Genomic DNA, 27,477 nt, shown 5'->3' with positions numbered 1-27,477 from the left:
ACATTATTGAGCGTATCTGGAATGCATTGCAACGTGCTGTTCAGAAAAGATCTCCAACACCTCATACTCTTATTTATAGACAGCCATGCAGGACTCATGGTGTCAGTTCCCTCCAACACTACTTTGTACATCAGTAGAATCCATGTCACATCAAGTTGCAGCACTTCTGTGTGCTAGCACATGATATTAGGCAGGTGTGCCAGTTTCCTTGGCTCTTCTGTGTGTATGAGAAATAGCAAATGACTGAAGACAGAACGTAGTGGAACTTGATAATTTACTTTACCCCAGTCAGACTTTGCTCTCCTTCCTGCATGTCGTTACCATCCAATACTGTTTTCTGTTGTGTGCCCTATAGACTGGATTTGTGCCAATTGCCCATTTGTCCTTGGAGTCCATAGTGGCATGCTTTCTTTTTAAGTATTCTATGACACACAGTTGAAGGCCTTAGAGAGATCACAAAATATGCCCATAAGCAATGTCTTCTTTCAAGGCATTCCAAAATGTTACTGACAAATGAAGATGTAGCTTCAGTTGTGGAGATAGTCTCTAAATCCAAACTGGTTTTTACCAATTATTGCAAAGTTTTCTAGCTGACTATCCTGGAATATATCAATTTTTCAAGGACTGTAGAAAATGTAGTCAAAACAGAGAGAGAACAATAGTTTGTAACATCAGAGGCACTGCCCTTTTTACAGATGGGATTTACAATAGCATACTTCATCCTGTCAGGGAAGACATCTTGTTTCAGAGAGATGTTAAATATATGGGCAAGATTTCACTGAACTGATTGCAGCAGGATTTTATAAAAATTGATTTAAGTGTTAGTCTGTTCCAGCATTATTTGTCTGGAGTGGGCAACAAATCTAACAGAGTAAGAGAGAATATAAACTTTTTATTGTGCTGCAGAAGGATGCTGAAGATAAGATGGGTAGAGGAAATAACAAATGAAGAAAAGTGAATTGCAATGTCAAACTTGACAGAAAGTAGGGATTGGTTGATGGCATACATTCTAAGGCATCAAGGAACTAATTTGGTACTGGAGGAAAGTGAGATAGGTAAAACTGTAGAGGGAGACCAATGCATAAACATTGGAAGTTGCTTCAAATGGATGTAAAGTAAAGTAGTTACAAAGGAGGTGGGTTGGAAGGGGGGGGGGACTAGTATTCAGTGATGTTATCAAACTTATCTTATAAGATATTGGATAACAAACGAAATTAGGAAAAGCAGGTTCAGTTGACTACTCACGTGCAAGTAAATCATGGATAGCATACTGAAGCATCTGTTGGTATTAGTCAACATTGCCATCATTACTGTTGTGTACAGTATACCATGTAACCATCTGGTTTGTGTTGATGTTAGCCACAACAGAGCAGCAAAGCAACAATCATTGGGTAGGACCTCTTAGATTTATTTTTCCATTAACATTGCTTGTCCCTAGCTAGGCACAAATAGCAAAGGCTGAAATGTGTAATTTTTTTCTCACTTAAGCATAGCTGCTCTAAATTGTGACCATTGCTTTCCGACAATGTAATTTTACATTTTATTCAAAATTTCATTCTGATGAAGCCACCCTTAGGAGGTATCAAAACCTGTGTCAATGTACCAAACAGTTATTTGTGGCTGCTTGGCTACATAATTCCATGTTGTGATATTACACTCATAAGATACGGTTCTTTTTTAAGTGCACAGTTTTACATTGTTGAATATTTCAAGCAAGTTGAAAGTTATTGCAACACTCTGAAATTTTATAAAGTCTGCCTGAATATTTGAACAGTTTTGTTCAGACTGTACTTCATTGCAGATAACTGCAACATCTATGAAAAGCCTGAGATTACTATTAATATTGTCCACAAGATGATTAATGTACAAAATGTACAGCAACAACCCAATATACTTCCTTGGGATGTATTCAAAGTTACTGCTACATCTCTCAATGACACACTATCCAAAACAAGATGGTGTGTCCTCCCTACCAAGAAATGCTCATTCCAGTCACATATTTTGTCTGATGCCACATATGATCATGCTTTTGATAATAAGCATAGGTGTGTTACTGAGTCAAAAGTTTTCTGAAATAGAGAACTGTTGCCCATCTACCTGACTGCCTCGATTCATGGCTTTCAGGATGTCGTGTGACAAAAGTAACAGTTAGGTTTCACATGATCTAAGTTATTGAAATCCATGCTGGTTGGAATGGACGACAGTCTGAGATATCTTACTATGTTTCAGCTCAGAATAAGTTCTAAGGTTCTATAACAAGTCAGTGTCAATGATATAGGATGGTAGCTCTGTGGCTCACTCCTGCTTCCCTTCCTGTAGAGGTGTGATCTGTGCTTTCTTTCAGTTACTGGGCATGCTATTTTGTTAAAGAGATCTGTCATAGATTACAGTTAGTAGAGACGCAAACTCCTTCGCAAATAGTATATATAATCTGACAAGGACTCCAATGGACCCAAGAGATTTAATCAGTTTCAATGATTTCACCTGTTTCTAAATACCACTGACACTAATATCTATTTCACTAAATTTTTTTTTCAGTGTTTGACACACCTGCTTCCTTTGCATAAGCCTTTTCTGTTCTTCTTGATAACTGTACTGGCTTCAAAACTGGGTGAAAGATGTTAGTTCTACTAATAGTCTATAGCAGTATTGTGTTCAGTACCAGAGGTCGATTTAAAACACTTCAATTATGTTCTTGGTGTAAATTATTCACTGATATGGCCAGTTTTGGTTCTCATAGATAGTTTGAATCAAAGAAAAGTAGATTTTTACCTACTACACTAGTTCATAGTGTTAAATTGTCCTAGTGCAGTAATCGCACAACATGGTGCAGTACATCAAAATGATACAGATGAGATAAAAGTTCATTGTATCAGTTCATCAGATCACTGTCCTTGCAAACCTTTAAGGAACTTGACACAATTAAGATAGTCAACAGAAATAATCCGTAAGTCTGTCAACACTACCCTGCTAACCAGTTGTTCATAGGAGTCAATAATCACTGTGCTCCTTTAAGTTTTTACTCATAATTAATTAGTAATTACTTTCACAGAAGTCATAAATTAAACCCATGAGTGAAGAAAATGGCTCGTATGCAATACATCCAAATATTTCAGAATGTTGGTTATCAGACTACAGCACAGTGCTCACAAGAAGAGACATAGATATTGCTCCCTTTACTCTCCACTGCAGACTGCCTGACCTCAGGTGTGCTAGGTCTATAAGCAGTTTCACCTATGGACAATGTTTTACACTATTCATTATTGATGGCAATCATCTTAAATAAAATATTTTATGACTCTCAAAATTTCAATTAGTGCTAGTGAATATTCTGCTACTGTAGTCATTGACAGCTTGATGCAATGCTGTACATCAAATTGGACAGAAAAATATGTCAACAAAGTTATAATGCCAAAGATCAGAACCTAACAGTAATTTTGATATAATTTGTAACTGAAGTTAGCAGTGGTCTGAAGCTTCAATGTTAATTGATTTAGAAGATAATTAGTTTCAGATAATTTTAGATACCTACCTGATGGAAAAATTGGAGCTATATATTTTCAAATGGTAGGCATTCATATGTCAAAATACGTTTCCTGCCACTCACTAAATATGTAAGATCATACACACAGCAGATGAGAGTGGATACTCAACTTGCTTCAGCTCAAGTGGGGTGAGAATTAAATTTGGGCATTACTCTTCAGCTTTCCTTTGTAAAGTAACATTTGGAAACAGAGATAAGCATTTCTGCTTTTGCTTTGCAACTTGCAATTTCAGTTGCTGTCTTGTCTGTGAGAGACTGGACACTAACTTTGGTGCTACGAACAGCCTTTATATGTGACTGCAATTTCTTTGGGTTTAGTGAAAGATGATTTGAGAATATTCTGCTACAGTAATCAACAGCTTCATGCATTGCTCTCTTGACTGCCAAATCTGTTTCATTCAGCCTCTCCCTATAGCCCTATGCTTTGTTTAATACCTGTTATGTAGCAGTCTCTGTTTCCTTATAAGATTCTTTACAGTGACTGTACAGCACGGAGGTTCTCTCCCATTATGGATGTTGTACTGGGTACACATCTGTCCAGTGCATGGTGAACTGCTCTTTTAAACTTTAGCATTAGTTCATCTAATTGCTCCTGTCCTAAGTTAAACATTTAAAGTTCCTCGTTGAGGAATGTTCTTTGTCCAGTTTGCTGACCATATCTATCTTTCTGCTTGTTTTAGTTGCTCTTCATGTTTTGGTAAGGTCAGGTCAATTTGTTGCCAGTAGTTCCCAGAGAAGGCATTTAGTAATGTGCCATAGAATGTCTTGCCACACCCACCTCTAAAAAACTGAAATCATATCAATTGGCTGACTGATCATCAGTGTCCTCCAATGTCCACAGCTTGTCGTCTAGCGGCTAGTGTTGTTGCCTCTGGATCATGGTGTCCCGGGTTCCATTTCCAGCTGGCTTGGGGATTTTCTCTGTGCGGCGACTGGGTGTCTGTGTTGTCCTCGTCATTTTATCATCATCATCATCATCATCATCATCATCATCATCATTTGTGATTTTGGCTAGATTGGACTGTGAAAAATATTGGACTGTGTAAAAATTGGGACTTTGTACAGGTGCTGATGACTGCACAGTTGAGTGCCCCACAAACCAAACATGATCAGTGTCCTCCAATGATAACACTATGATTAAGGAACTTAAATACAAGCAATAACACACTCCTTGTATGATTAATGCATGTATCATTTAACTCTGGTTGATAATGATACCATGTTAAATAGTAATGTACTTACTTCTCATTAGATGGCTTTACAACCAAATATCAATGCCAAAATTTCATACTTGCATTTTTTATTTGATAGTAAGATTATGTACTCTGGTTAAAACTGTAAATTTTCCAGCCATTCTATACCCATACAAGACCTATGACCTGCTTTAATGAATAAAGTGTGTGGGTACAAAGACAGAGAGACTAGAGACTGCTTCATTGACTGTAAGAGACTAGCTCATAACCTTCATATTTCCATACAAAATAAAAGTTTAAATCAAAAAGTTTTGGCTTGAATGCTGCTAGGCTAGCTCTTAAGACTCTAGAAATAACTTACAAAGAAGACAAAACATAAGTTTGAGTACCATAAAGCAGACCTCAGTGGAAAGTGGGAGTAGTTTAAAATGCAACCACATTGGTACCTGACAGAATTATTTAAGGTCATGACCAGTAAACATACCTTGAACCTTTTGTTTAGTTAGAAATGGTCCGAATTAAAGCCTGTAAGAATAATAAGAATATTACAAAGTGTAGATACTAAACAAAACTTTCCAATCAGGGAATATATGAAATGTTATGGCATAGTTTAAATTAACTGTATGTTGATATTTCCAGTCACAGAAGTGAACTTCTGTGGCAGTTTGTTGGTCTACCAATATTGGCCACAATATTAACAGGAGGCCTCAACAGAAAGCAAATCCAACATTTTTTAAATTTTTTCCCTGCCTGACTGTCTAGCTTCCCCTTATTTACTTGTTTATTTATTTATTTATTTAATCTGCCTAAACCATTACACTCTGCTATTGTAAAAAATATTTGATGGTTTACACAATACAAAGCTTTCAAGATAACACAAAAATAACTACTAGAGACATTTTTTTCCATTATAGGCTTCATTATTAAAAGAGAATATTCCTTGGTCAGTACAAAAGCCAGAATGAAACCAAAACTGACCATTGTTGAGGCTATTGTGGTTTTTGATATGGTTGACAATCAATCTGTGAAGGTCCATTGCTTCATCCACAGTTCCTTTACAGCTCACCTTCTCTGCTGCCGTCAGAAAATATTTCATTATTTCTGCAACCATTTAAGATTATTTAATTTCTACTTGTGATGTGTTTCTTTTTTTTCAGTTCCTGTCTTTATCACACTCTAAATTGGTTTTTGTTGTGTTTCTGACATTTCAGTTTATATTAATGCACATACTCTTAGATTTCTTTAAAGTGCTACAGTAAAGTCTGTAGTGTTGCTGTTTCTTGAGTCATTAAAAGTTTTGAGATGTCTGTATAGCAAACCCTTTGTTCTGCAGAATGTTTTTATTCCTGCAGTGACCAATGTTTTCTTGTCAGTGATTAGAGGGCTCTTTGTAATTATTTATTGGGAAAGGTAGCTTCAAAGACACGTTAATTCATTTAAGAATTATAATACTTTTTATTTACATCTGTTTCACTGAAAACTATACTTTAGTCTCTCTTGCAGACTATAGTTGTATCCTCACTTACTATTCCAAAAGATTTCCAAGAATGCACAGACTGATGTCAGTGAGTGTAGAAAACTGCTGTCATGATCAGTAAGGTTACTTAAAATTGGACATACCCTAATAGAGATTACTCTCAATTTAGATAAGTCAATTGACAGAGATTCACAGTTATTATTAACCACAGTCAGAAAATCTATTAGTGTCATCTGTTTAAAAGACTCAAGTAGATGTTCTAAATCTACATTCCTGTTGATCTCATTTAGAAAATTTACATTAAAATCATCTGCAATTATTAAATTCTTGGACTTAAAACACAGTTGGGTTAGAAGGGGATATAGTTGCCTCATGAACACATTCAGGTTCCTAACTTACTACTGTCAACATAAATGTAATGGAAAAAAAAGGATGAGTCTGCAATGAGAATCATGTACTAGCAATTAGTTTGGCCGACTAAAGAATGAAAGGTTACCAAACACCGGGTTCCCGGGATTTTCTCTGCCTCGTGATGACTGGGTGTTGTCTGATGTCCTTAGGTTAGTTAGGTTTAAGTTTAAGTAGTTCAAAGTTCTAGGGGACTGATGACCATAGATGTTAAGTCCCATAGTGGTCAGAGCCATTTGGTTACCAAACAACTTGGACAGTAATTTAAACTTGTATACTGCATTATCAAATTGGGTTAGAAATTTGCATCATGCCCAAAAAATTTAATAAATCAAAAAATTCAAAACAAAGGTAACATCCAGTAGAAAATATGGGCTTTCTCAGCTTTACAGAAAATATTAGTGTTCAGCATGCACACATGAAATGTTAAGATTTCTGCCAGAGCTGCAGGTACAGTTCTGCCATCAAATTCTCAACAAGCCGTTCAGTTCATGGTATAACATCAAATAAGATTTGCATCTATACTTACTTTAATTATTTTAGTAATGTAACATGGAAATAGTCAGTGAAAGAAGCTGTAATGAGATAGTGTTAACTCTGTTGAAATTAAATATTTAACGTTAATCTCTATGCAGTGTAACATAAGTGTGTTTTGTTACTAACCTGAAACCATATTGTGTGTGTGCTTTATATTGTGTCTTTTTTCCCCCCTGCAGTAGGTCATGGGTCCAGTCTGTGGTTCAAGAAAGTGGATGATGTAACTTTGCATTATGCGAGGCCAGAAATGCTTTAGCATGTGTTGTGCAATGCATTCAGTTTGTGTTGTGGACAAGTGAAAAATTACTGCACATTCTCATGTTGAATTTATACAGCTGTAAATTTGGGTACCACGAGGCTGCATTAGATTCCTGTGGTACTGAGGAACTGAGTGGGACTGAAAATCGGACCATATGGAAGTTTTCAGAAAGACACTTATTAGGTGTGTCAGATGGCACATTAAAAGTATATACAAAAACCGGTGGCTTTGCCAGTGTATATGACATCAACGTAAACCGATGCTATAGATATGGTATCTGTTGTTTTGAACATGTCTGAAAGAAGAGACCATTTGAATGACATTCGTTGCCAGTGGGCACTGAATTAAATTAAAGGGGGAAGTTAAATCAATGCACATGGGCAGCTGATGTTTTTAATTCCTTTGTGTCTTGGTTCATGGTGGCTGCTGACTCAAAAAGGTCTCTGGGGCGTCTCTTCACCGCATTGCATTTGCTTCATTACAGATGCCACACCACGTTTTAACTCATACAGGAATGGGCAAAATGCCACATGTAATGAGAATAACAGTCAGTGGCCCTACATAAATAGTGTGTGGTTAAGTTGAGAATTTGGGTCTGACAGGAGTCTTACTAGGATAGCCCATGCAGCTGCAATTACCATTGTGTCTGGATGGTGCAGTGGTCAGTACACTGCCTGGTAAGTGGGAGACCTTGGTTCAAATTCCGGTCCAGAACAAATTTTCAACTTTACCGATTGATTGAAATCAATGCCCACTGGTAGCTAATGTCATTAATTCCTTTGTGTCTTGAGAAATAGGTGTGTTTAATGCTGTGCTAAGAGCTTGGGACAAGGTTGATTGTGCAGCAAGTCATATCATTGCCGGAATTGTCATGGCATTGGTGTGAGTGAGTGAGTGAGTGAGTGAGTGAGTGAGTGAGTGAGTGAGTGACAAGCTACATGCCATGTTAGAACAGAAAACAAAGCAAGCTGCACACTCTTTTGAGCCAGAATTCCATTTTCCCAGGAGATCAGGTAATGAGAGGGTGACACAGCTTGATCATTTTGATAACTTAGTTCTTTGAATGCAGCAACTCAGTTTGAAACCTGATAAACCATTACTAATGGTGTGACTACTTGACATACTGCCTGACAGTTTGTGTTGTAGACACTTGTCCACAACACAAACTGAATGCATTGCACAACACATGCTAAAGCATTTCTGGCCTCACATAATGCAAAGTTACATCATCCACTTTCTTGAACCACAGACTGGGCCCATGACCTACTTCAGGGGGGGGGGGGGGGGTCGGGGGGAGGAGGAAAGTCTAAGGCAGCCTTGGTGTGCAAGGTCTGAAAATCAACAGACACCAAAACATTTAATGGACATGTTACCATCTAATGACTCATCTTGTTTATCATTGAGAGGAATGAGATGAGTTGCACTCTTTGCTGCCAAAAAAGCCTTAAGAAATGAAAAATGCAGATGGTACCACTAGCAGGAGTGAAATGTTTTGGTTGTGGTGTACCTGGCCATATTAAAAGGACTATAGAACTGTAAAAAAATGTCCATAACCAAAATAAGTCAGCTGAATAAAAAGGCTTTCATTGCTGAAGTAATGAGTTCAGAATTGCTAGAGGACTCGTGGATCAAGCTGGTTGTGGAGCAACATATCACATTTTATAAGAAAATGGAGGGGTATACATAGTTTACTAAATTTGCTAAATCACTTCAGCTCTGCATGAGCAATGATTTGGCAATGAAAACTCTAGGAAAAGGGGCTGCCTATGTATTTTGAAGGTTTTTTTTATGTAGAATGGAATTTATGCTACATGAATATTGTTTCGTGTACTGCAGATGGAATAAGAAATCTTTTTCCTGTATCATCTGCTATGGACAATAGATTAGACTTCTATTTATTAAAAGAGAAGTGAGTTCGAAAACAAGGGCATAGTAAAGCATGTAGCATATTCAGTGGAAAGTTATTGAAGATGATTATTCAAGTAAGGAAAATTCGTTCTTGTAACCCTGGAGTAAATCTTGCATAAAAGGAATACCTGCAAATTTGGTATGAACACTTGGTCATGTGAACAAATGTCATATCCAACAATTCTCGAAACAGTGGTGCTGAAGGCTTTGGTGAAGAATATTGTCAGTCTTCTGTTACATTGAAGTAACATTGTAGCAGTTTTCAGTCACAATAGTTGTGTGCCACACAACCTGGAGAAGTGTGGACCTATGGAGTATAGATCGTTTGGTAGAGGTGAATATTTTTCTGATTTACTTGTGATTTTTCGAGATTATGCATAGCATATTTTTTCAAGCAGAAGGCTGAGACTCCAGAGAAGATTGCATAAATGGTGAGCACTGTGAAGGATCTTTGGATCATTCACAAAAAACATTTCAATGTAATGGTGAGTTAGAATTTGATGATACTGGAGTTAAAGATTATATGACAATAAATCATATATGTGTTATACAACTCACAACTCATCATCACAAATACTTATACCACAGAGAAAAATGGATGAGCTGAGCACACCAACAGAACTGTTGAGGAACTAGCTCAAACCATATTGCTAGCTAAAGGTCTGTCTAAGTTTTTGTGGGCAGCAATGGCAAACACCAACAGAATACCTCATAGGGTGTTCTCACTCTCATGTCTCTTAACAAACAGATGTCTGGTGGTCTCATTTAGCTTGATAGTACAACGTCTTGATGGACCATTAGGAGTGAGTTATGCATCAAAATTTTTAGAGAATCCTCAATAAAATCACTAGTTTTTGGTAAAAAGGATTCTGAAGTATATAAAAAGGTCATTGTCATTGAGTGTGAAGTATGATGCTAGCAATACAAACAGAAAGCTGTAATGTATACTAATGCTGATTGTTAGTGAAACAGCAACTTGACACTCAGTGAAGTTACTACAAGATTTGATGGAGCAGCAGTTACCTAGGATACTGAGTGGAAACGGTGCATATAACTGTCAACAACAGAGTCAGAACATGTGACTGCCAGTGGAGTGCCAAGAATAGGAATATGGCTATCCAAGATCTATGAAGAAATTTCACTTCTGTTCCTGTCCGCCCCCGGTAGCTGAGTGGTCAGTGTGACAGACTGTAAATCCTAAGGCCCCAGGTTCGATTCCCGGCTGGGTCGGAGATTTTCTCCACTCAGGGACTGGGTGTTGTGTTGTCCTAATCATCATCATTTCATCCCCATCGACACGCAGGTTGCCGAAGTGGCATCAAATCGAAAGACCTGCACCAGGCGAACGGTCTACCCGACGGGAGGCCCTAGCCACACTACATTTCATTTCATTACTTCTGTTCCTGCTCGTCTTGTTGATAATGCCCATGGCATGGAACTGGCTAAAAAACCTGAATTTCATAAGACATAAAACATATTGATGTTTTCATGCCCTATATTCCTGAAAAAATTAAAGGCAGAAACCAAGACATTAAGGTTCTACCAGACAATAAGAAAGTTGCAGACATTCTCACCAAATGAATGCGATGTGTCCACCATCAGTATTTAAAATCATTAATTGGAATATATTAATCTCTGCAGTGTAGCACATGTCTGTCATTCACTGCTGTGCTAAGATATGTCTTCTTGTAGCAAACAATTTTTTTTGTGCTTTATATTGTGCCCTTTTATACTAAAATTTCTGAAATTGTTTTCCAAATAATTACTACCAGCATAATCATCATTGTCTCTAGCATAATCATATGATGAATGTTTCAGTAGCATAACACTGTGCTGTAATTATAATAATTCATACATATTTTTCTATACCAATGGCACACTCTCAGAATTAAGTAATTGGTGTGGAAACATGAAAACTACTATTTGCCTGTGGTTTTTCAGGGCTCTCTTCTGCACAATACCAGTTACACTGAAGCAGTGCCAGCAGAACGTCCGTTCGTTAGGGACCATCTACAGGAAAATGACGATGATTCTGTCAAATTGAAAACTGACATTCGCAACCTATCTGACAGTACATATCATGGGAGTAGTCTTTATGGCTCTGGTAGACATAAAAGACATGCAGTAAGCTCAAGAGAGAATATACCCAACTATGGTACTCCAGGAATATATTCACATTTCTTTAACACTCTGGGAATAAATCCAAATATACCTTCACTGCAGTGGCTCTCACAGTATCTGCCATTTAGTCATCAAGGCAACCCATTAACTGATCAACGTAACCAAGTCTTCTATGGCTGGAACCCCTTCCTTCAAGGCACACATTCTACAGTTCACCCAAACCCCCTGACCCCTGGAAAATTTCCTCACGGAAATGATAAGCAGTTTGATAACAAAAATGCCCCTCAGAACTCTGCTGAAAATGTACCAAACACAAATTCTGGGAGCTTTTACAATGATAACAACTTACATGGGTCTAACATCAACAGTGGGAACCCACATGTCACTAGTAGTAATCCACATTCTTTTGGGTGGAAGTACAAAATCCCTGGCCCGAACCAGAACTACCCTGGCCCGAACCAGAACTACCCTGGCCCGAACCAGAACTACCCTGGCCCGAACCAGAACTACCCTGGCCCGAACCAGAACTACCCTGGCCCGAACCAGAACTACCCTGGCCCGAACCAGAACTACCCTGGCCCGAACCAGAACTACCCTGGCCCGAACCAGAACTACCCTGGCCCGAACCAGAACTACCCTGGCCCGAACCAGAACTACCCTGGCCCGAACCAGAACTACCCTGGCCCGAACCAGAACTACCCTGGCCCGAACCAGAACTACCCTGGCCCGAACCAGAACTACCCTGGCCCGAACCAGAACTACCCTGGCCCGAACCAGAACTACCCTGGCCCGAACCAGAACTACCCTGGCCCGAACCAGAACTACCCTGGCCCGAACCAGAACTACCCTGGCCCGAACCAGAACTACCCTGGCCCGAACCAGAACTACCCTGGCCCGAACCAGAACTACCCTGGCCCGAACCAGAACTACCCTGGCCCGAACCAGAACTACCCTGGCCCGAACCAGAACTACCCTGGCCCGAACCAGAACTACCCTGGCCCGAACCAGAACTACCCTGGCCCGAACCAGAACTACCCTGGCCCGAACATATATCAAGAAAATGCAAACAAGGATGAGCATAAAAATCCATGGTCACCAACTGCTGCAACTAATACAGTGACACCTCTCTACACTGGAGGTGTCACAGGGCCACAAACAAATGACAGTGCTCACTCCTGGCCTCAGGATTCCAAAGAGAGTTCAACTGAAGTGACACCAATTGATGTAAGTTCCTATGGTGAATGAATTTCACCTCACTATCTGACATTTCAGCTAGGGTGTTACTATGTATGTGGACTGAAAACGTAGTCACTCTAAAACATGCCAGTACGTTCTGAGCAAAATACACATTTTTTTTCTAGAAGAAGATTATGCTCATTTCAGAGTAGTAATTGGTACTATTAAGTAATGCACTATATAGTTTTAATTTCATAGACTCAATCATTTTCATAACTTAATTTACAACTGTAATGGGAAGTCGAACAGAAACAAAATACATGGGAAAAAATAAATGGATTGTTTGTTCTTTCAAAAGTAATCACCATAACTGTTAATACAATTATCCTGCTGTGAGGCAAGAAGGTCAATTCCTTCATGGAAAAATGTTTGTCCACAGCAAATTAATGGACACGGAGATTCTATGGAGGATTTGTAAGGGCTCCCGAGTGAAACTTCTGCAGTAAAGTCAAAACATTCTTGGCAATATGTGGGCACCCACATTTAGAAGTTTAACTGGGAAGCCCTTACACATACTCCACACAGTTCCACCCTCTTCCCACGAGATTTCCATAATTTTGAAGCCTTTAAGAAAAAGCTGCTGACCATCGATTTGCTTCAGATGACTGTGTACACTACTGCATACAGCTGAGGTTCTGTAGGCAGCTGCAAAGACTTGTCTGTGAAGCTATTAACTGTTTTGTCTCACAGTGGGATAAATGTATTAACAGTGATAGTGATTACATTTGCAATAACAAAAAATTACATTCTTTTGGTACATTTTTCTTGTTTGCATTTGACTGCCCTTATATAAGCCATAAATTGGAATTATATAGTGTGTGGCAGTCCCAGTCCTCTTAACTAATCAAAAGCTGCAGCATCAATCAGAATTAAATGCTTCTGTAATTCTGATCTCTGCTTCCAGCAACAATTCTTTACTATACATAATATCAGCAGTTAGTTTTTATAGATATTGGTATAAGGAATTGATATGTGACTTGAGGACATTATTTGTATGTGAGCACATAGGGCATTTTGCCTCTTGTGTATGGATAGTCACATTAGTACATTAATGGTAAATCTCATAAGACTGTAGATGAGCTGTGAAAAATAATTCTTAGCCAAGTTTCCACACACAGAAAAATTATTTAAAATCAGAGATTGTGTACTGTTTTTGCTATACACACTTGCCGATGTCCAGATAATAGCTTAAAATTTGGAAAGATATCGTAGTTTGCTGACAATAGTAAGTTATTTTATTAATTCAAACAGCATATGTTGAGAGATTCTAAATAAATATTACTTTGCGAAGTAGGTGACAATGTGAAAAGAAATTTAGATTTATTTTTAATTAATTTTTCCTTTATCAGTCACATCTTTGCTGACTTTGTCAAATGTATATTTAGTAAACTGATAGTGGGTGTTCTCAGTGTAATGTTTCTTATGTCATAATTTTGCGTGATATATTAAAAACAAAGATTCCAAGACTTACCAAGCGGGAAAGCGCCAGCAGACAGGCACATGAACAAAACACACAAACACACACACAGAATTACGAGCTTTCGCAACTGGCAGTTGCTTCGTCAGGAAAGAGGGAAGGAGAGGGAAAAATGAAAGGATATGGGTTTTAAGGGAGAGGGTAAGGAGTCATTCCAATCCCGGGAGCGGAAAGACTTCCCTTAGGGGAAAAAAAGGACAGGTGTACACTCGCGCGCGCACACACACACACACACACACACACACACACACACACACACACACACACATATCCATCCGCACATACACAGACACAAGCAGACATATTTAAAGGCAAAGAGTAAGGGCAGAGATGTCAGTCGATGCGGAAGTACAGAGGCAAAGAAGTTGTTGAAAGACAGGTGAGGTATGAGTGGCGGCAACTTGAAATTAGCGGAGGTTGAGGCCTGGCGGATATCGAGAAGAGAGGATATACTGAAGGGTGAGTTCCCATCTCCGGAGTTCGGATAGGTTGGTGTTGGTGGGAAGTATCCAGATAACTCGGACGGTGTAACACTGTGCCAAGATGTGCTGGCCGTGCATCAAGGCATGTTTAGCCACAGGGTGATCCTCATTACCAACAAACACTGTCTGCCTGTGTCCATTCATGCGAATGGACAGTTTGTTGCTGGTCATTCCCACATAGAAGGCGTCACAGTGCAGGCAGGTCAGTTGGTAAATCACGTGGGTGCTTTCACATGTGGCTCTCCCTTTGATCATGTACACCTTCCGGGTTACAGGACTGGAGTAGGTGGTGGTGGGAGGGTGCATAGGACAGGTTTTACACCGGGGGCAGTTGCAAGGGTAGGAGCCAGAGGGTAGGGGAGGTGGTTTGGGGATTTCATAGGGATGAACCAAGAGGTTACGAAGGACCTCCTCTTCCTCAAAATCACCCTCTCCAAACCTTCCAGGAATTTCTCACTTCCAGCCTTGCCTCTCAATCTTTCTTGAAAAACCTTAATCCTACTCCCAACATCACCACAGCCGAATCCCAGGCTATCCGTGATCTGAAAGCTGACCGATCCATCATCATTCTTCCGGCTGACAAGGGTTCCACGACCGTGGTACTTGATCGTCGGGAGTATGTGGCTGAGGGACTGCGTCAGCTTTCAGACAACTCTACATACAAAGTTTGCCGAGGTAATCCCATTCCTGATGTCCAGGCGGAGCTTCAAGGAATCCTCAGAACCGTAGGCCCCCTACAAAACCTTTCACCTGACTCCATCAAACTCCTCACCCCACCGACACCTCGCACTCCTACCTTCTACCTACTTCCTAAAATTCACAAACCCAAACATCCTGGCCGCCCCATTGTAGCTGGTTACCAAGCCCCCACAGAACGTATCTCTGCCTACGTAGATCAACACCTTCAACCCATTACATGCAGTCTCCCATCCTTCATCAAAGACACCAACCACTTTCTCGAACGCCTGGAATCTGTACCCAGTCTGTTACCCCCGGAAACCATCCTTGTAACCATTGATGCCACTTCCGTATACACAAATATCCCGCACGTCCAGGGCCTCGCTGCAATGGAGCACTTCCTTTCACGCCGATCACCTGCCACCCTACCTAAAACCTGTTTCCTCGTCACCTTAGCCAGCTTCATCCTGACCCACAATTTTTTCACTTTTGAAGGCCAGACATACCAACAATTAAAGGGAACAGCCATGGGTACCAGGATGGCCCCCTCGTATGCCAACCTATTTATGGGTCGCTTAGAGGAAGCCTTCTTGGTTACCCAAGCCTGCCAACCCAAAGTTTGGTACAGATTTATTGATGACATCTTCATGATCTGGACTCACAGTGAAGAACAACTCCAGAATTTCCTCTCCAACCTCAACTCCTTTGGTTCCATCAGATTCACCTGGTCCTACTCCAAATCCCATGCCACTTTCCTAGACGTTGACCTCCATCTGTCCAATGGCCAGCTGCACACATCCGTCCACATCAAACCCACCAACAAGCAACAGTACCTCCATTATGACAGCTGCCACCCATTCCATATCAAACGGTCCCTTCCCTACAGCCTAGGCTTTCGTGGCAAACGAATCTGCTCCAGTCCTGAATCCCTGGACCATTACACCAACAACCTGAAAACAGCTTTCGCATCCCGCAACTACCCTCCCAACCTGGTACAGAAGCAGATAACCAGAGCCACTTCCTCATCCCCTCAAACCCAGAACCTCTCACAGAAGAACCCCAAAAGTGCCCCACTTGTAACAGAATACTTCCCGGGACTGGATCAGACCTTGAATGTGGCTCTCCAGCAGGGATACGACTTCCTAAAATCCTGCCCCGAAATGAGATCCATCCTTCATGAAATCCTCCCCACTCCACCAAGAGTGTCTTTCCGCCGTCCACCTAACCTTCGTAACCTCTTGGTTCATCCCTATGAAATCCCCAAACCACCTCCCCTACCCTCTGGCTCCTACCCTTGCAACCGCCCCCGGTGTAAAACCTGTCCTATGCACCCTCCCACCACCACCTACTCCAGTCCTGTAACCCGGAAGGTGTACACGATCAAAGGGAGAGCCACATGTGAAAGCACCCACGTGATTTACCAACTGACCTGCCTGCACTGTGATGCTTTCTATGTGGGAATGACCAGCAACAAACTGTCCATTCGCATGAGTGGACACAGGCAGACAGTGTTTGTTGGTAATGAGGATCACCCTGTGGCTAAACATGCCTTGATGCACGGCCAGCACATCTTGGCACAGTGTTACACCGTCAGAGTTATCTGGATACTTCCCACCAACACCAACCTATCCGAACTCCGGAGATGGGAACTCGCCCTTCAGTATATCCTCTCTTCTCGATATCCGCCAGGCCTCAACCTCCGCTAATTTCAAGTTGCTGCCACTCATACCTCACCTGTCTTTCAACAACTTCTTTGCCTCTGTACTTCCACCTCGACTGACATCTCTGCCCTTACTCTTTGCCTTTAAATATGTCTGCTTGTGTCTGTGTATGTGCGGATGGATATGTGTGTGTGTGTGTGTGTGTGTGTGTGTGTGTGTGTGTGTGTGTGTGTGTGTGTGTGTGTGCGAGTGTACACCTGTCCTTTTTTTCCCCTAAGGGAAGTCTTTCCGCTCCCGGGATTGGAATGACTCCTTACCCTCTCCCTTAAAACCCACATCCTTTCATTTTTCCCTCTCCTTCCCTCTTTCCTGACGAAGCAACTGCCAGTTGCGAAAGCTCGTAATTCTGTGTGTGTGTTTGTGTGTTTTGTTCATGTGCCTGTCTGCCGGCGCTTTCCCGCTTGGTAAGTCTTGGAATCTTTGTTTTTAATACATTTTTCCCCATGTGGAAGTTTCTTTCTATTTTATTTACATCATCATTTTACGTGATATGTATGACATGGTCTGTCATTACTAAAACAGATCAGTGCTCCCAAAGAATATTCTTACCAAATTATTACGGAATGCTAGTTTTATGTAACTGTAGCCATTCTGTGAATACCTAGTATTATTTTACAAGCCTGAAAGGTATGTAATGAACATTTGCTGAGATTGACAAGGTGAAGGCTTCAGGCATAGCCAACTGAATTAGTTCGTATTTGGCAGGTCACTTGTGTACAATCTGAAGTGAAAAGCTCAAAGGTATTTTGATTTCTATTAAAACATATGGTTGTGGACCCTATATATGATGAAAATGCTCAGTTTTCAGTCATCTTTATCCTGTGGATTTTGAGTTGATTGATTGTTACAAATTTTAAGTTCAGCTTTGTAAAAACTGTGAATGGCATTGTCACAGTGGTAACACCAGTTTCCACCAGATCGCTGAAGTGAAGTGCTGTCAGGCTTGGCTAGCATTCAAATGGGTGACCACACAGATCTGCTGAGTGCTGTTGGCAAATCAGGTGCACTCCACCCTTGCCAGGCCAAGTGAGGAGCTACTTGATTAAGAAACAGTGCCTTGATCACAAAAACTGAAAACAGCCAGGAGAGTGGTGTGCTGACCTCATGCCTCTCCGTACCCACATCCAGTGATGTCTATCAGCTGATGATGACACTGAAGTCAGACAGAACTGTTGGGCCTTCTGAGGACTGTTCAGATAGTTTTTCTCAAAATCAGAGGGGTATCGAGTCAAAATATGTTCATTTTAGGTTATACACAAAAGGTCCCACGTAAGAGCTCAATCAGTTGAGCACACCAGAGGCCTTTCAATTATGAGCATTTGGGACAATAATTATAACACACTTGAGTTATCAGCTAACTGATTACTGTTCACATTTGTGTACCATTTTTACACTTCTCTGGCTACACTTCTCTGGCTACACTTCTCTGGCTACACTTCTCTGGCTACACTTCTCTGGCTACACTTCTCTGGCTACACTTCTCTGGCTACACTTCTCTGGCTACACTTCTCTGGCTACACTAAACTGCTTCTACATTTTATCATCTTCATAGTTTGAGGCACAAGGGTGATTGTTAGACAGCTAGTACATTTGAGTATATCTGCCATGATTGTCCCTAGTGAAAGACCATGAGAAGATACTGCTGATCACAGGTGGATCTGGCAAAGACCCAACTGAGTAGCTGTGCATGATAGCACACTACTTCTGTTATAAGAGTAAGTATGTCAACACCAGGATAAAATTCACCAGGTGGATTAATGATGTCACCTCATGTACTAGCCACTCTGGATATGGTTTGTAAATAGTTTCCCACATTTGAATAAGTGAATACTGGGCTGGCACCCATGCTCCACCTCAGTTACATACCTGCAAACATTTAGAAAATTTTCAAGGAAATTTAGAGAATGTTCATACACTTCCATATTGGATAACACTAGACACAGACAGACAGACAGGGTACACACATTCTGTCCTAGTGAAGGAAAAGGGTGGCAATAGGAAGCACATCCACCACCTACCTTTCTCCCTCCCACTTCCCTACACTAATGTTGTGAAATCCAAAAATTAAGAATTGGAGCCATGCTTCCCACGGGTGCATTCAAGATTTATTTGTAACTATAGTCTCCAAAATATTAATTGATGTAAATGAAACTTAATACAGGGTCCTCATATTTGATTTTACATCTGTGTGTACATCTATACTCTGCAAGATACCTTGTGGTATGTGTTGGAGCATACTTTGTGTACCACTTTCCTATTTTCCAGCTTCCAATTAAGAATATTTTTGTGGGAAGAATGATTGTTGATAAAGCTCTGTGTGAGCAGGAATTTATTTTTACCTTAATAGTAATTCCACAAGGCAGATGTATGTGGGAGCAATGTGTTTGTTGCCTCTTTCTAGGAACTCACTCTCACAGAAATTTATCAGTAATCCACACCATCACATAGAAAATCTTGCCACATCTGCCAGAGGAGTTAGCTGGGATTCTCCTCAGTGCCTACATACTAACTAACTAAATGAATGTGTAAAGAAATGCTCTGGTCTTATTTTGATCTTTTTCTCTTTTCTCCATGAATCCTGTATGGTAAGGAACTAAGACTGACAAGTAATGTTAAAGTGTAATCAAATGAGGATTTTTGTAATCTACCTCCTTCATCATGTAAGTACACTTCTGAGGATTCTTCCAATGAATCTGTCTGTCATGTACCTTAACAGTTGTACATGGTTATTCCTCTTCAAATTGTTATTCACACTTATTTCTAGATATTGTATGAATGTAATGTCTTCCAGTGACTGTTCTGTAATCATATAATAATACAATAATTGGTATTTCTGCCTTTTCCTGCAAGACACATTACATTTTTTTATGTTCAGGGTCAACTGCAAATCCTGCCTTTGTCATTGGTGTCAACATTTTTCAATATCAGCTTTTGGCACACTGCTCAGTATTTACAGCAGAGCTCTTCACCCTGTAACAGGCCGTGGAATACATCCAGTGACGTCACTTTCCAATTGTGTCCTCTGCTCAGACTCTCAGCACCTTGAAAGTGTGTGTGCACTGTACGCAGTCTATTCCTTAGTGCAACTGGTCCACGAAAACTGTCATTTGCTCACTCTGTGTAGCCAGTGTGATGTTTGTCGGTTCCTCGTCATGTCAGTCTGCCAGGAAATGAGGCTGCTGATGCTGCTGGGAAGGCTGCAGTCCTCATACCTCAGCCCATTAGTTCCTATAATCCTTCTGATGATTTCTGTGTTGCTGTCTGTCAGGAGGTGGTCTCACTTTGGCATTGCCATTGGTACTCCCCTCATTGGAATAAGCTCTGGATTCTTAAGCCTCTCCCTGCAGTTTGGATGACCTCCTCTCAGCCCTCCCACTGTGAGGTCATCATTTTAACTAGGTTGCGTATTGGGAACTGCCCTTTTAGCCATCGCCTTTTTTTTAAGGGTCATTACCCCACCATTTAGTACACATTGCATCCAAGTTTTAACTGTCCACCACTTGCTGATGGAATGCCCATTTTTTAATCATTTACTTTCCCACTTGGGTTTGCCGCCTGAGTTATCGGCCATTTTAGATAAGACGTTTTGGCTGTTGATCACATTTTACTTTTATATCCATCGTAGAAATATGGCAAAGGCCATTTAATTTTCAGTTCTGGACCACTGTTTCTGTATGGTGTCTTTTGCAGCCCTTTCTCCACATCCCTGTTTTAGCAGTTTTCTCTCACTTCATTTGGGATTGACATACAGTAGTTTAACTCCTCTGTCTGTTTTCTATAGTTTCAACTTGGACACACATGACCCCAGTTGTTTTTGCACCCTAAAACAAAACAAAACTGCAAATCCCTGCACAAAGTACCAGACCTCTTGTCTTGTTTTCTAACCACATAATTAACCAAATTTTTTGGCAAATTCTTATTTTCAAATATTTATCTATTGACATTTGCTTAATAATCTCCATTTATTATTTAGACTAATTTTTGCTTGAATTTATTATTCAGATTCTGATTCTGCTGGTACCATTAGATTGGATATAGATCAGATTATGTGGAAGACTTTGTGAACTAACTGGCATGATTCTATAAGATTGTACACACCAAAAGAAAGCCAAGCATTCCAACTTTACATGAAAGTTCTTCAAATTGTCAGAAACTAATTAACTGAAGAGATAATTAGCATTTAAGTTTACAAACAGCCCAATTTTTCATTGTAGATTTCATTGTAACCACTGTGAATTTCTGAATTTTTACTATTTGTATGTTATTTTCATTTTTCTGCACAATAACTTACAGCACTGATTAATTAACTCACTAATTCTTACTTTAATGTAATACACCATGATTTTCAATGTGGCATTCATATTTAGAAACAAGGGATTCACATTCCTTAAGAAGAGTAGTGTGCATGTATTGTTCTAAATTTTTGACTAGCAACATTTTCTGTAAGCCAGAATCACATTAGTTCTTGCAGTTCACTCAAAACAGTGAGATCAACACAGCAGATTTTCAAAGTGTAATACGAGAAATGTATGTTCTTATGCCCTTTACACCATCCAATAAGTAGTTGGATGTCACCCGAAATTGTCAGTTTGTGGCTACACATAGCTTTATGATTATCAAGGGTATGGTATCTTATTGTCATCAAAACTAGTAATTGCTGGTCTCAATTAAACTCATTGTGGACTGGATTAATTGAACTACTGAAGTGTTAACTTCTCCAATAAAGTACTATTGTGCAGTGATAAGTGTGAACTGTCATTTTCTTGAGTAAATGTGAACTGTGTTTTGGTACCACTTTGCCACTGTAATTGTAGGGATGATCTGGTTCAATGTGCTGTGTTTGTGTGTTTGTGTGTGTGTGTTTGTATTTGTGTGTTTGTGTTTGTATTTGTGTGTTTGTGTTTGTATTTGTGTTGTGTGTGTGTGTGTGTGTGTGTGTGTGTGTGTGTGGTGTGTGTGTGTGTGTGTGTGTGTGTGTGTGTGTGTGTGTGTGTGTGTGTGTGTGTGTGTTTTTGCAGACTAAATTCACACACACACACACACACACACACACACACACACACACACACACACACAGGTCGGGTCAGGTCGGGAGGGGGGGGGGCGTACATGAGGAGAAAGGTGAAAAGTCTACCCTTAACACTTCTTTCGTTATTTCAGATTTCGTTAGCACAGAACTGTCACTTGCCTTCTGCAAGTTAAGGAATACGGAATCAGTCTGTGTGCTGTCATAGACAGCTTCTGGTGTATTTTGGAATTTGTGTTGATTCATACAGAGGAGATTTCTATTCTCTAGTAATGCTAAAATACACAAGCATAAAAAGTATTCCAAAATTTCACACAGGCAGATGTTGAAGATACAGGCCTACAGTTTTGTGCATTTGTTTGACATGTTTTCTTAAAAATGGGTTGTCTTACACTCTTTCCAATTAGGAACACTTTGCTCCTTCAGAGACCTCTGGCACACTGCTATCAGAAGAGGTGCAACATTCTTTTCTATACTGTGTTAGAATCATAATGGTTTTCCACAAAATTTAGACTTTTACTCTGTCAAGCTATTTCAGTAGCTGTTTTTCCTCATGGTAACTTACTTTGCTATATCATTTTGACATAAGTGCAAGAGTTAGAGGAAGAATCACATTCAATATACTCCCCCCCCCCCCCCCCAGCCCCCCTACTGTCTCACTACTTTATGGTGAGTTTATGTTTGGCTATCAAAAGGCCCAAGTCTTGGCAGCAGCTGTTCCTTTACCATGCTGCATATCCTCCAGCTATTCTTCTTCCTCTCTCTTGGGGAATGTGTCTGGGATATTTTTTAGGCATGTGTTCTGAACTTTAGGTAGCCTGGCATCAGAACAGTCCCTCATCTGTTTTTTCTTTCTTTCTTTCTTCATGAATCTTCTATCCTTTCTCCACTTACGTATTTGAGGTTTCTTCTTCTTCTTCTTCTTCTTCTTCTCCTCTTTTCTTCTTCTCCTCTTTTCTTCTTCTCCTCTTTTCTTCTTCTCCTCTTTTCTTCTTCTCCTCTTTTCTTCTTCTCCTCTTTTCTTCTTCTCCTCTTTTCTTCTTCTCCTCTTTTCTTCTTCTCCTCTTTTCTTTTTCTCCTCCTCCTCCTCCTCCTCCTCCTCCCCCCATATGGCCCTGAAGACCAGCACTTGCATTTGACATGTAACAGGTGACTAGGTAACACACAATTCCCAGCCCAAGGTCAACAAGTAGGGTTTGCATGTACCCCCTGGTACAGGCCTGGGCCAGGGAGGGGTGACTGACAGAGATTTTACCTTCCCAAATTGACAGTTGGTACTCTGTCAGGAGTTTGGGAGATGTAGTGAATCACATAAGGCAGGTGAGCCTCCCTCTGAGACGGGGTAGATCCTAGTTGAAGGAGCGCACCATTGGAGACACTATCAATCATGGGGATTTTTTCACAATAACCCAGTCATCATCTGTATACATCTACTAAACCTAAACAGAATGAGGCTAAAGATTCAAACACTTTCCCTGCTGCACCTCAGTTCAGTGTGTTATCCCATACTGGCCAGTGCTTTGCTGCAGCTAATCCACTTATTATTCAGACAGGTGCTGATGCAATGCAGGCCCTGTGAAATCGTGCTCTCGTTTACATAAAAGGACTTGGCTTCTGGAGACCAATTTTGACTTTCAAGCCCAATAACTGCTTACAGCTTCGCTCCTCCATGGCATCCTGTTTGTGTTGAGGCCCTTTGTAAGTTGAATTCTTTATGTGGTGTTATTGACAGTCAACCACTTGGTCTGACTGAGAAAGAAATCCTGAATTACTTCTCTGATCAGTGTCACTGCAGTCCATCAGGTAATGAAAAAGATTGATGTATCCTTAGTAACTACATCACTCTTTTCCTCATGTTTCATTGAGTAGTTCTTTCATTGGAGGTGAAGGCAGGCTATGATATCATGGTCCAGCCATACATTCCAAACCTGATGAATTGCTACCAGTACCAACATTACAACCACACTTGCATGTGCTGTCAAAACATTGCCAAATGTGTTATTTGTGGTGGGGCTGCTCACGAGGGTGATTGCCCACCTCTTTCTCCTCACTGTATCAATTGTAATGGCGACCATGCGACCTCATCCCTTGAATATCATGTGTATCTCAATGACCAGGCTGTCTGGGAGTTCCAGATGAAGGAAACCTTACATTACTCTGTCGCTTGTAAGTTGTTAGCTAGTTGAAAGCCCTACATTTTTCCATCTGGCACTTACAGTACCATTCTTGCTATGCCTTGCTTCACAAAGGACATGTCCATACAGGCTTGTGACCTCAAATTCAACACTGCAGTTGTAAAATTTCCCAGTTCATGGTAGCATCCTCGTTTCCTTCTCCTACAGTGTGCAATAAGCCACCAAACCTTCGCCCCAGCTGCAAAATCACCTGCTACGCAACCGGAAGGCTAGAGAGGACAGAAGGAATACTCCTGCGAACACTTTTAACATTCCTTGAGCTAACAAACATCAAATTCTTCATCCGCCAACTGCAAAGGCTCTAATAAATGAGTCAAAATGTCTTCACCTTCCCCCACTCAGAAATGCTCTTAAATGGTGTTGCCACCTGATGCCCACAAGTGGCTGACCTACATTTCACCAGTTCACACTACCTACTGTTTTCTGCCCTGGAATTCACACGTCAACCCAGGGAGAATTCAGATACCTCTGTAGATCTTGTGGAACAGGATCATCTAACATATGCACACCATAGCAGAGAGTCTTCAAAGCCTGGTACTCAGTAGCAGCTGATGTGACTACCCTTCATTTGCCCCCTCCTCCCCATTCCCTGCCATGACTCTCCTCCAATCAAATGTTTGCAGCATTAGATCCCACAAGGATTAATTATAGCTGCTCTTGGAATTGCAATGTCCATTTGTTTCCTTCCTCCAAGAAACAAAATTGTCTCTTCAGAACCACTTTGACCTCTTGCATTTCTTTCCGATCTGGTTTGACCCCTCCCCCCAAAGATGGAATTCCATATCATGGGGGAACCACACTGCTCACTTGGTATGACAACCATAGCCAAACCAGCTCATTGAACACCCAACTGTAAGCTGTTGCAGTACTTATTATTCTTCCTCACTTTATCTTTTCTCTTTGCAGTGTCTACATCCTCCAGTCATTTGCTATCATTGGTACATACTCCAGTTTATTGGTCAGTTCCCCTCACTCCTTTTTCACTGTTTGATGACTTTAATGCACACTATCCCCTTTGGGGCTCTCTCAGAAACTGTCAGTTTGGTGCCCTCTTATGTGACCTAAATCAACTCAACTTCTTCTATCTTAACACTGGAGCACCCACATTCCTTTCAGTCTACACACACACACACACACACACACACACACACACACACACACACACACACACACACACTTCCATTTGGACCTCTTTTCTTCCATTTGGACTTGCACTGACATACTTGCCTGTTGGTTAAGTGGTCCATTGTCTCTGAAATGAACTCAAGCAACCATTTTCTGAGCACTGAGTTTGCTCACTCGTGCCCCACATGTGTGTAAACCTAATTCACTGTTTTCTAATGCTGACTGGAGGCTTTATTCCTCCCTAGTGATCTTTGATGAACAGCATTTCCACAGTTATGATGATAACCAGGTAGAGTACTGTATAAATGTTATCCTTACCCCTGCAGAAAGTTTCATACCTTGCACTTCATCTGCATTGTGTCATTTCCTTGTCCCCTGGTGAACTGAGGTGTGCCGCAACATGATTTAAGATTAGATTAGATTTACTTTCATTCCAGTTGATCTGCAGTGAGGAGTTCCTTCAAGATGTAGGACATGTTGCAGTCCTAATTTTCATTTAGAGAAGATACTTCCTGAGTACTACATTTTATGAGTATATTAATGATTTAGCCCTCTGCTTAGAGTATGTGCTAGTCAGTAAAGTAGCAAATCCCTTTGTTGCAGGGGGATGGTGGTGGACCACTCATGTGCCCCATCACCGACGACGACGGACGTTATGTTCAGGTTGGTATCGTGTCGTGGGGCATCGGCTGTGGAGGCAGCAGGACACCAGCAGTCTATGCCAGCTTATCCTATTTCAGAGACTGGATTGATAAGCAGTTAGAAGAAAATAAATTTATAAACATTGCCATACCACCACCAAGTGTGGATCAAGATGAAAGATTTAAAGAACCTAAGCCAACATGGGGATGAGGAAAGAGAACATTCTGAGCTTTAGAATACACCATAAAAAGTATTTAAATGAAGATTTGGACATGTACTTCTTTTTCTTGGTTGTTCAGAAAGCCATAAGTTAGTATGCAGTAACGACATTAGTTTATTTATGCTCTGTAGAATATTTGTAATTAAATTGAATCATGGATTCACACACACAGGAAACGCAAATTTCACCACATATTTTAAGCCTTTTAACAATATACTGCCATGCATGTATTTATAAATTGTACTGTTAGGGAATTTTTAATAATAAAAAGAAGGAAGTTTGCATGTCACATAATAAAGGCATAAACACCATATTTCTTTGTATTACATTTGTTAAAATAAGCAATCAGATGTGAGGGGTTTGTGACTCAACACACATCAACCTCCCTGTTCTAAGTAGCATATTCCAGAAACACAAATTTTCAATAATAAAAGATATTGCCTTGTGACATTCCTGTAGTTGCAAAGAGTATTGCTTCCTGCACACTGACATCTGTACTGTACTCAAACGAAAGCACTAACTTTAATTTTTTTTATGCTAGTGGAAAAAATGTGGGTATTATGAAACTCCAGATTTCATAATAATGAAATGAAGTTCAGCAGAAATTTTACAATGTTGTCAAATTTTAGGTACTGATGCCTATAAATCAGTTTATAAGTTGTATAAAAAAATGAAAATAAAACATACAGATTCTATGAACTCTTCAGCTGTCAAAGGGGCCCTGACAAAAGTTAATATCACCAGCTGCAGTTCACTGCATATTGCTCATTGATCTTTGCTCTTGGATGGAGAGTCCTTGGCAGATTTAGAAGTAAGTTCAACAGCAAGAGCCTGAACACAGCTCCCAGGAACATGTCTGATCTTGTACATTAATGACCTAGCAGGCAATGTAATTGCAACTTCAGACTTTTTGGAGATGCTGCATCTACCTGTAAAGAAGTAAATACATGTGATATAAATGTTTTTACAAGTAGTTTTTTTCCTAGGCTGAGTTTCACAGAAGCTCGAAATTTAGTGTGGTCATCAACGCAAGATGCTTTTAGTAGTTTCCACAATGAAACATTGTCTCAAAATATGGTAGAAAACATAGAGATTGTGGTCATATGTAAAGTACACCAGTGCAAAAGCAGTCAGTACCATCAATGCGCAATAGCGATGGAAATGTTACCGATGATGGTGCCACTAAAGCAGAGTTATTAAATACAGTTTTCTGTAATTCCTTCATGAA

The 27,477-nt window shown here is 40.3% G+C and overlaps 1 protein-coding gene across 1 annotated transcript in view; it reads left to right on the top strand.

The window, feature by feature from the left end:
* Positions 1 to 26,562, top strand: part of LOC126278707 (uncharacterized) — a 197,749-nt gene extending 171,187 nt beyond the window's left edge. Inside the window, exons 9-10 of the mRNA XM_049978980.1 lie at positions 11,268 to 12,671; positions 25,991 to 26,562. Coding sequence (XP_049834937.1) covers positions 11,268 to 12,671; positions 25,991 to 26,239 — 1,653 coding nt within the window. The 3' untranslated portion in view covers positions 26,240 to 26,562. The remainder of the gene's footprint in view (positions 1 to 11,267; positions 12,672 to 25,990) is intronic.
* The last annotated feature ends 915 nt before the right edge of the window (positions 26,563 to 27,477 follow it).

The sequence above is a fragment of the Schistocerca gregaria genome, chromosome 6 (assembly GCF_023897955.1).
Source record: "Schistocerca gregaria isolate iqSchGreg1 chromosome 6, iqSchGreg1.2, whole genome shotgun sequence".
NCBI classification, from domain to species: Eukaryota; Metazoa; Arthropoda; class Insecta; order Orthoptera; family Acrididae; genus Schistocerca; species Schistocerca gregaria.
The sequence above is the reverse complement of the archived record's forward strand: the minus strand, read 5'-3'. Positions and strand labels throughout refer to the sequence as shown.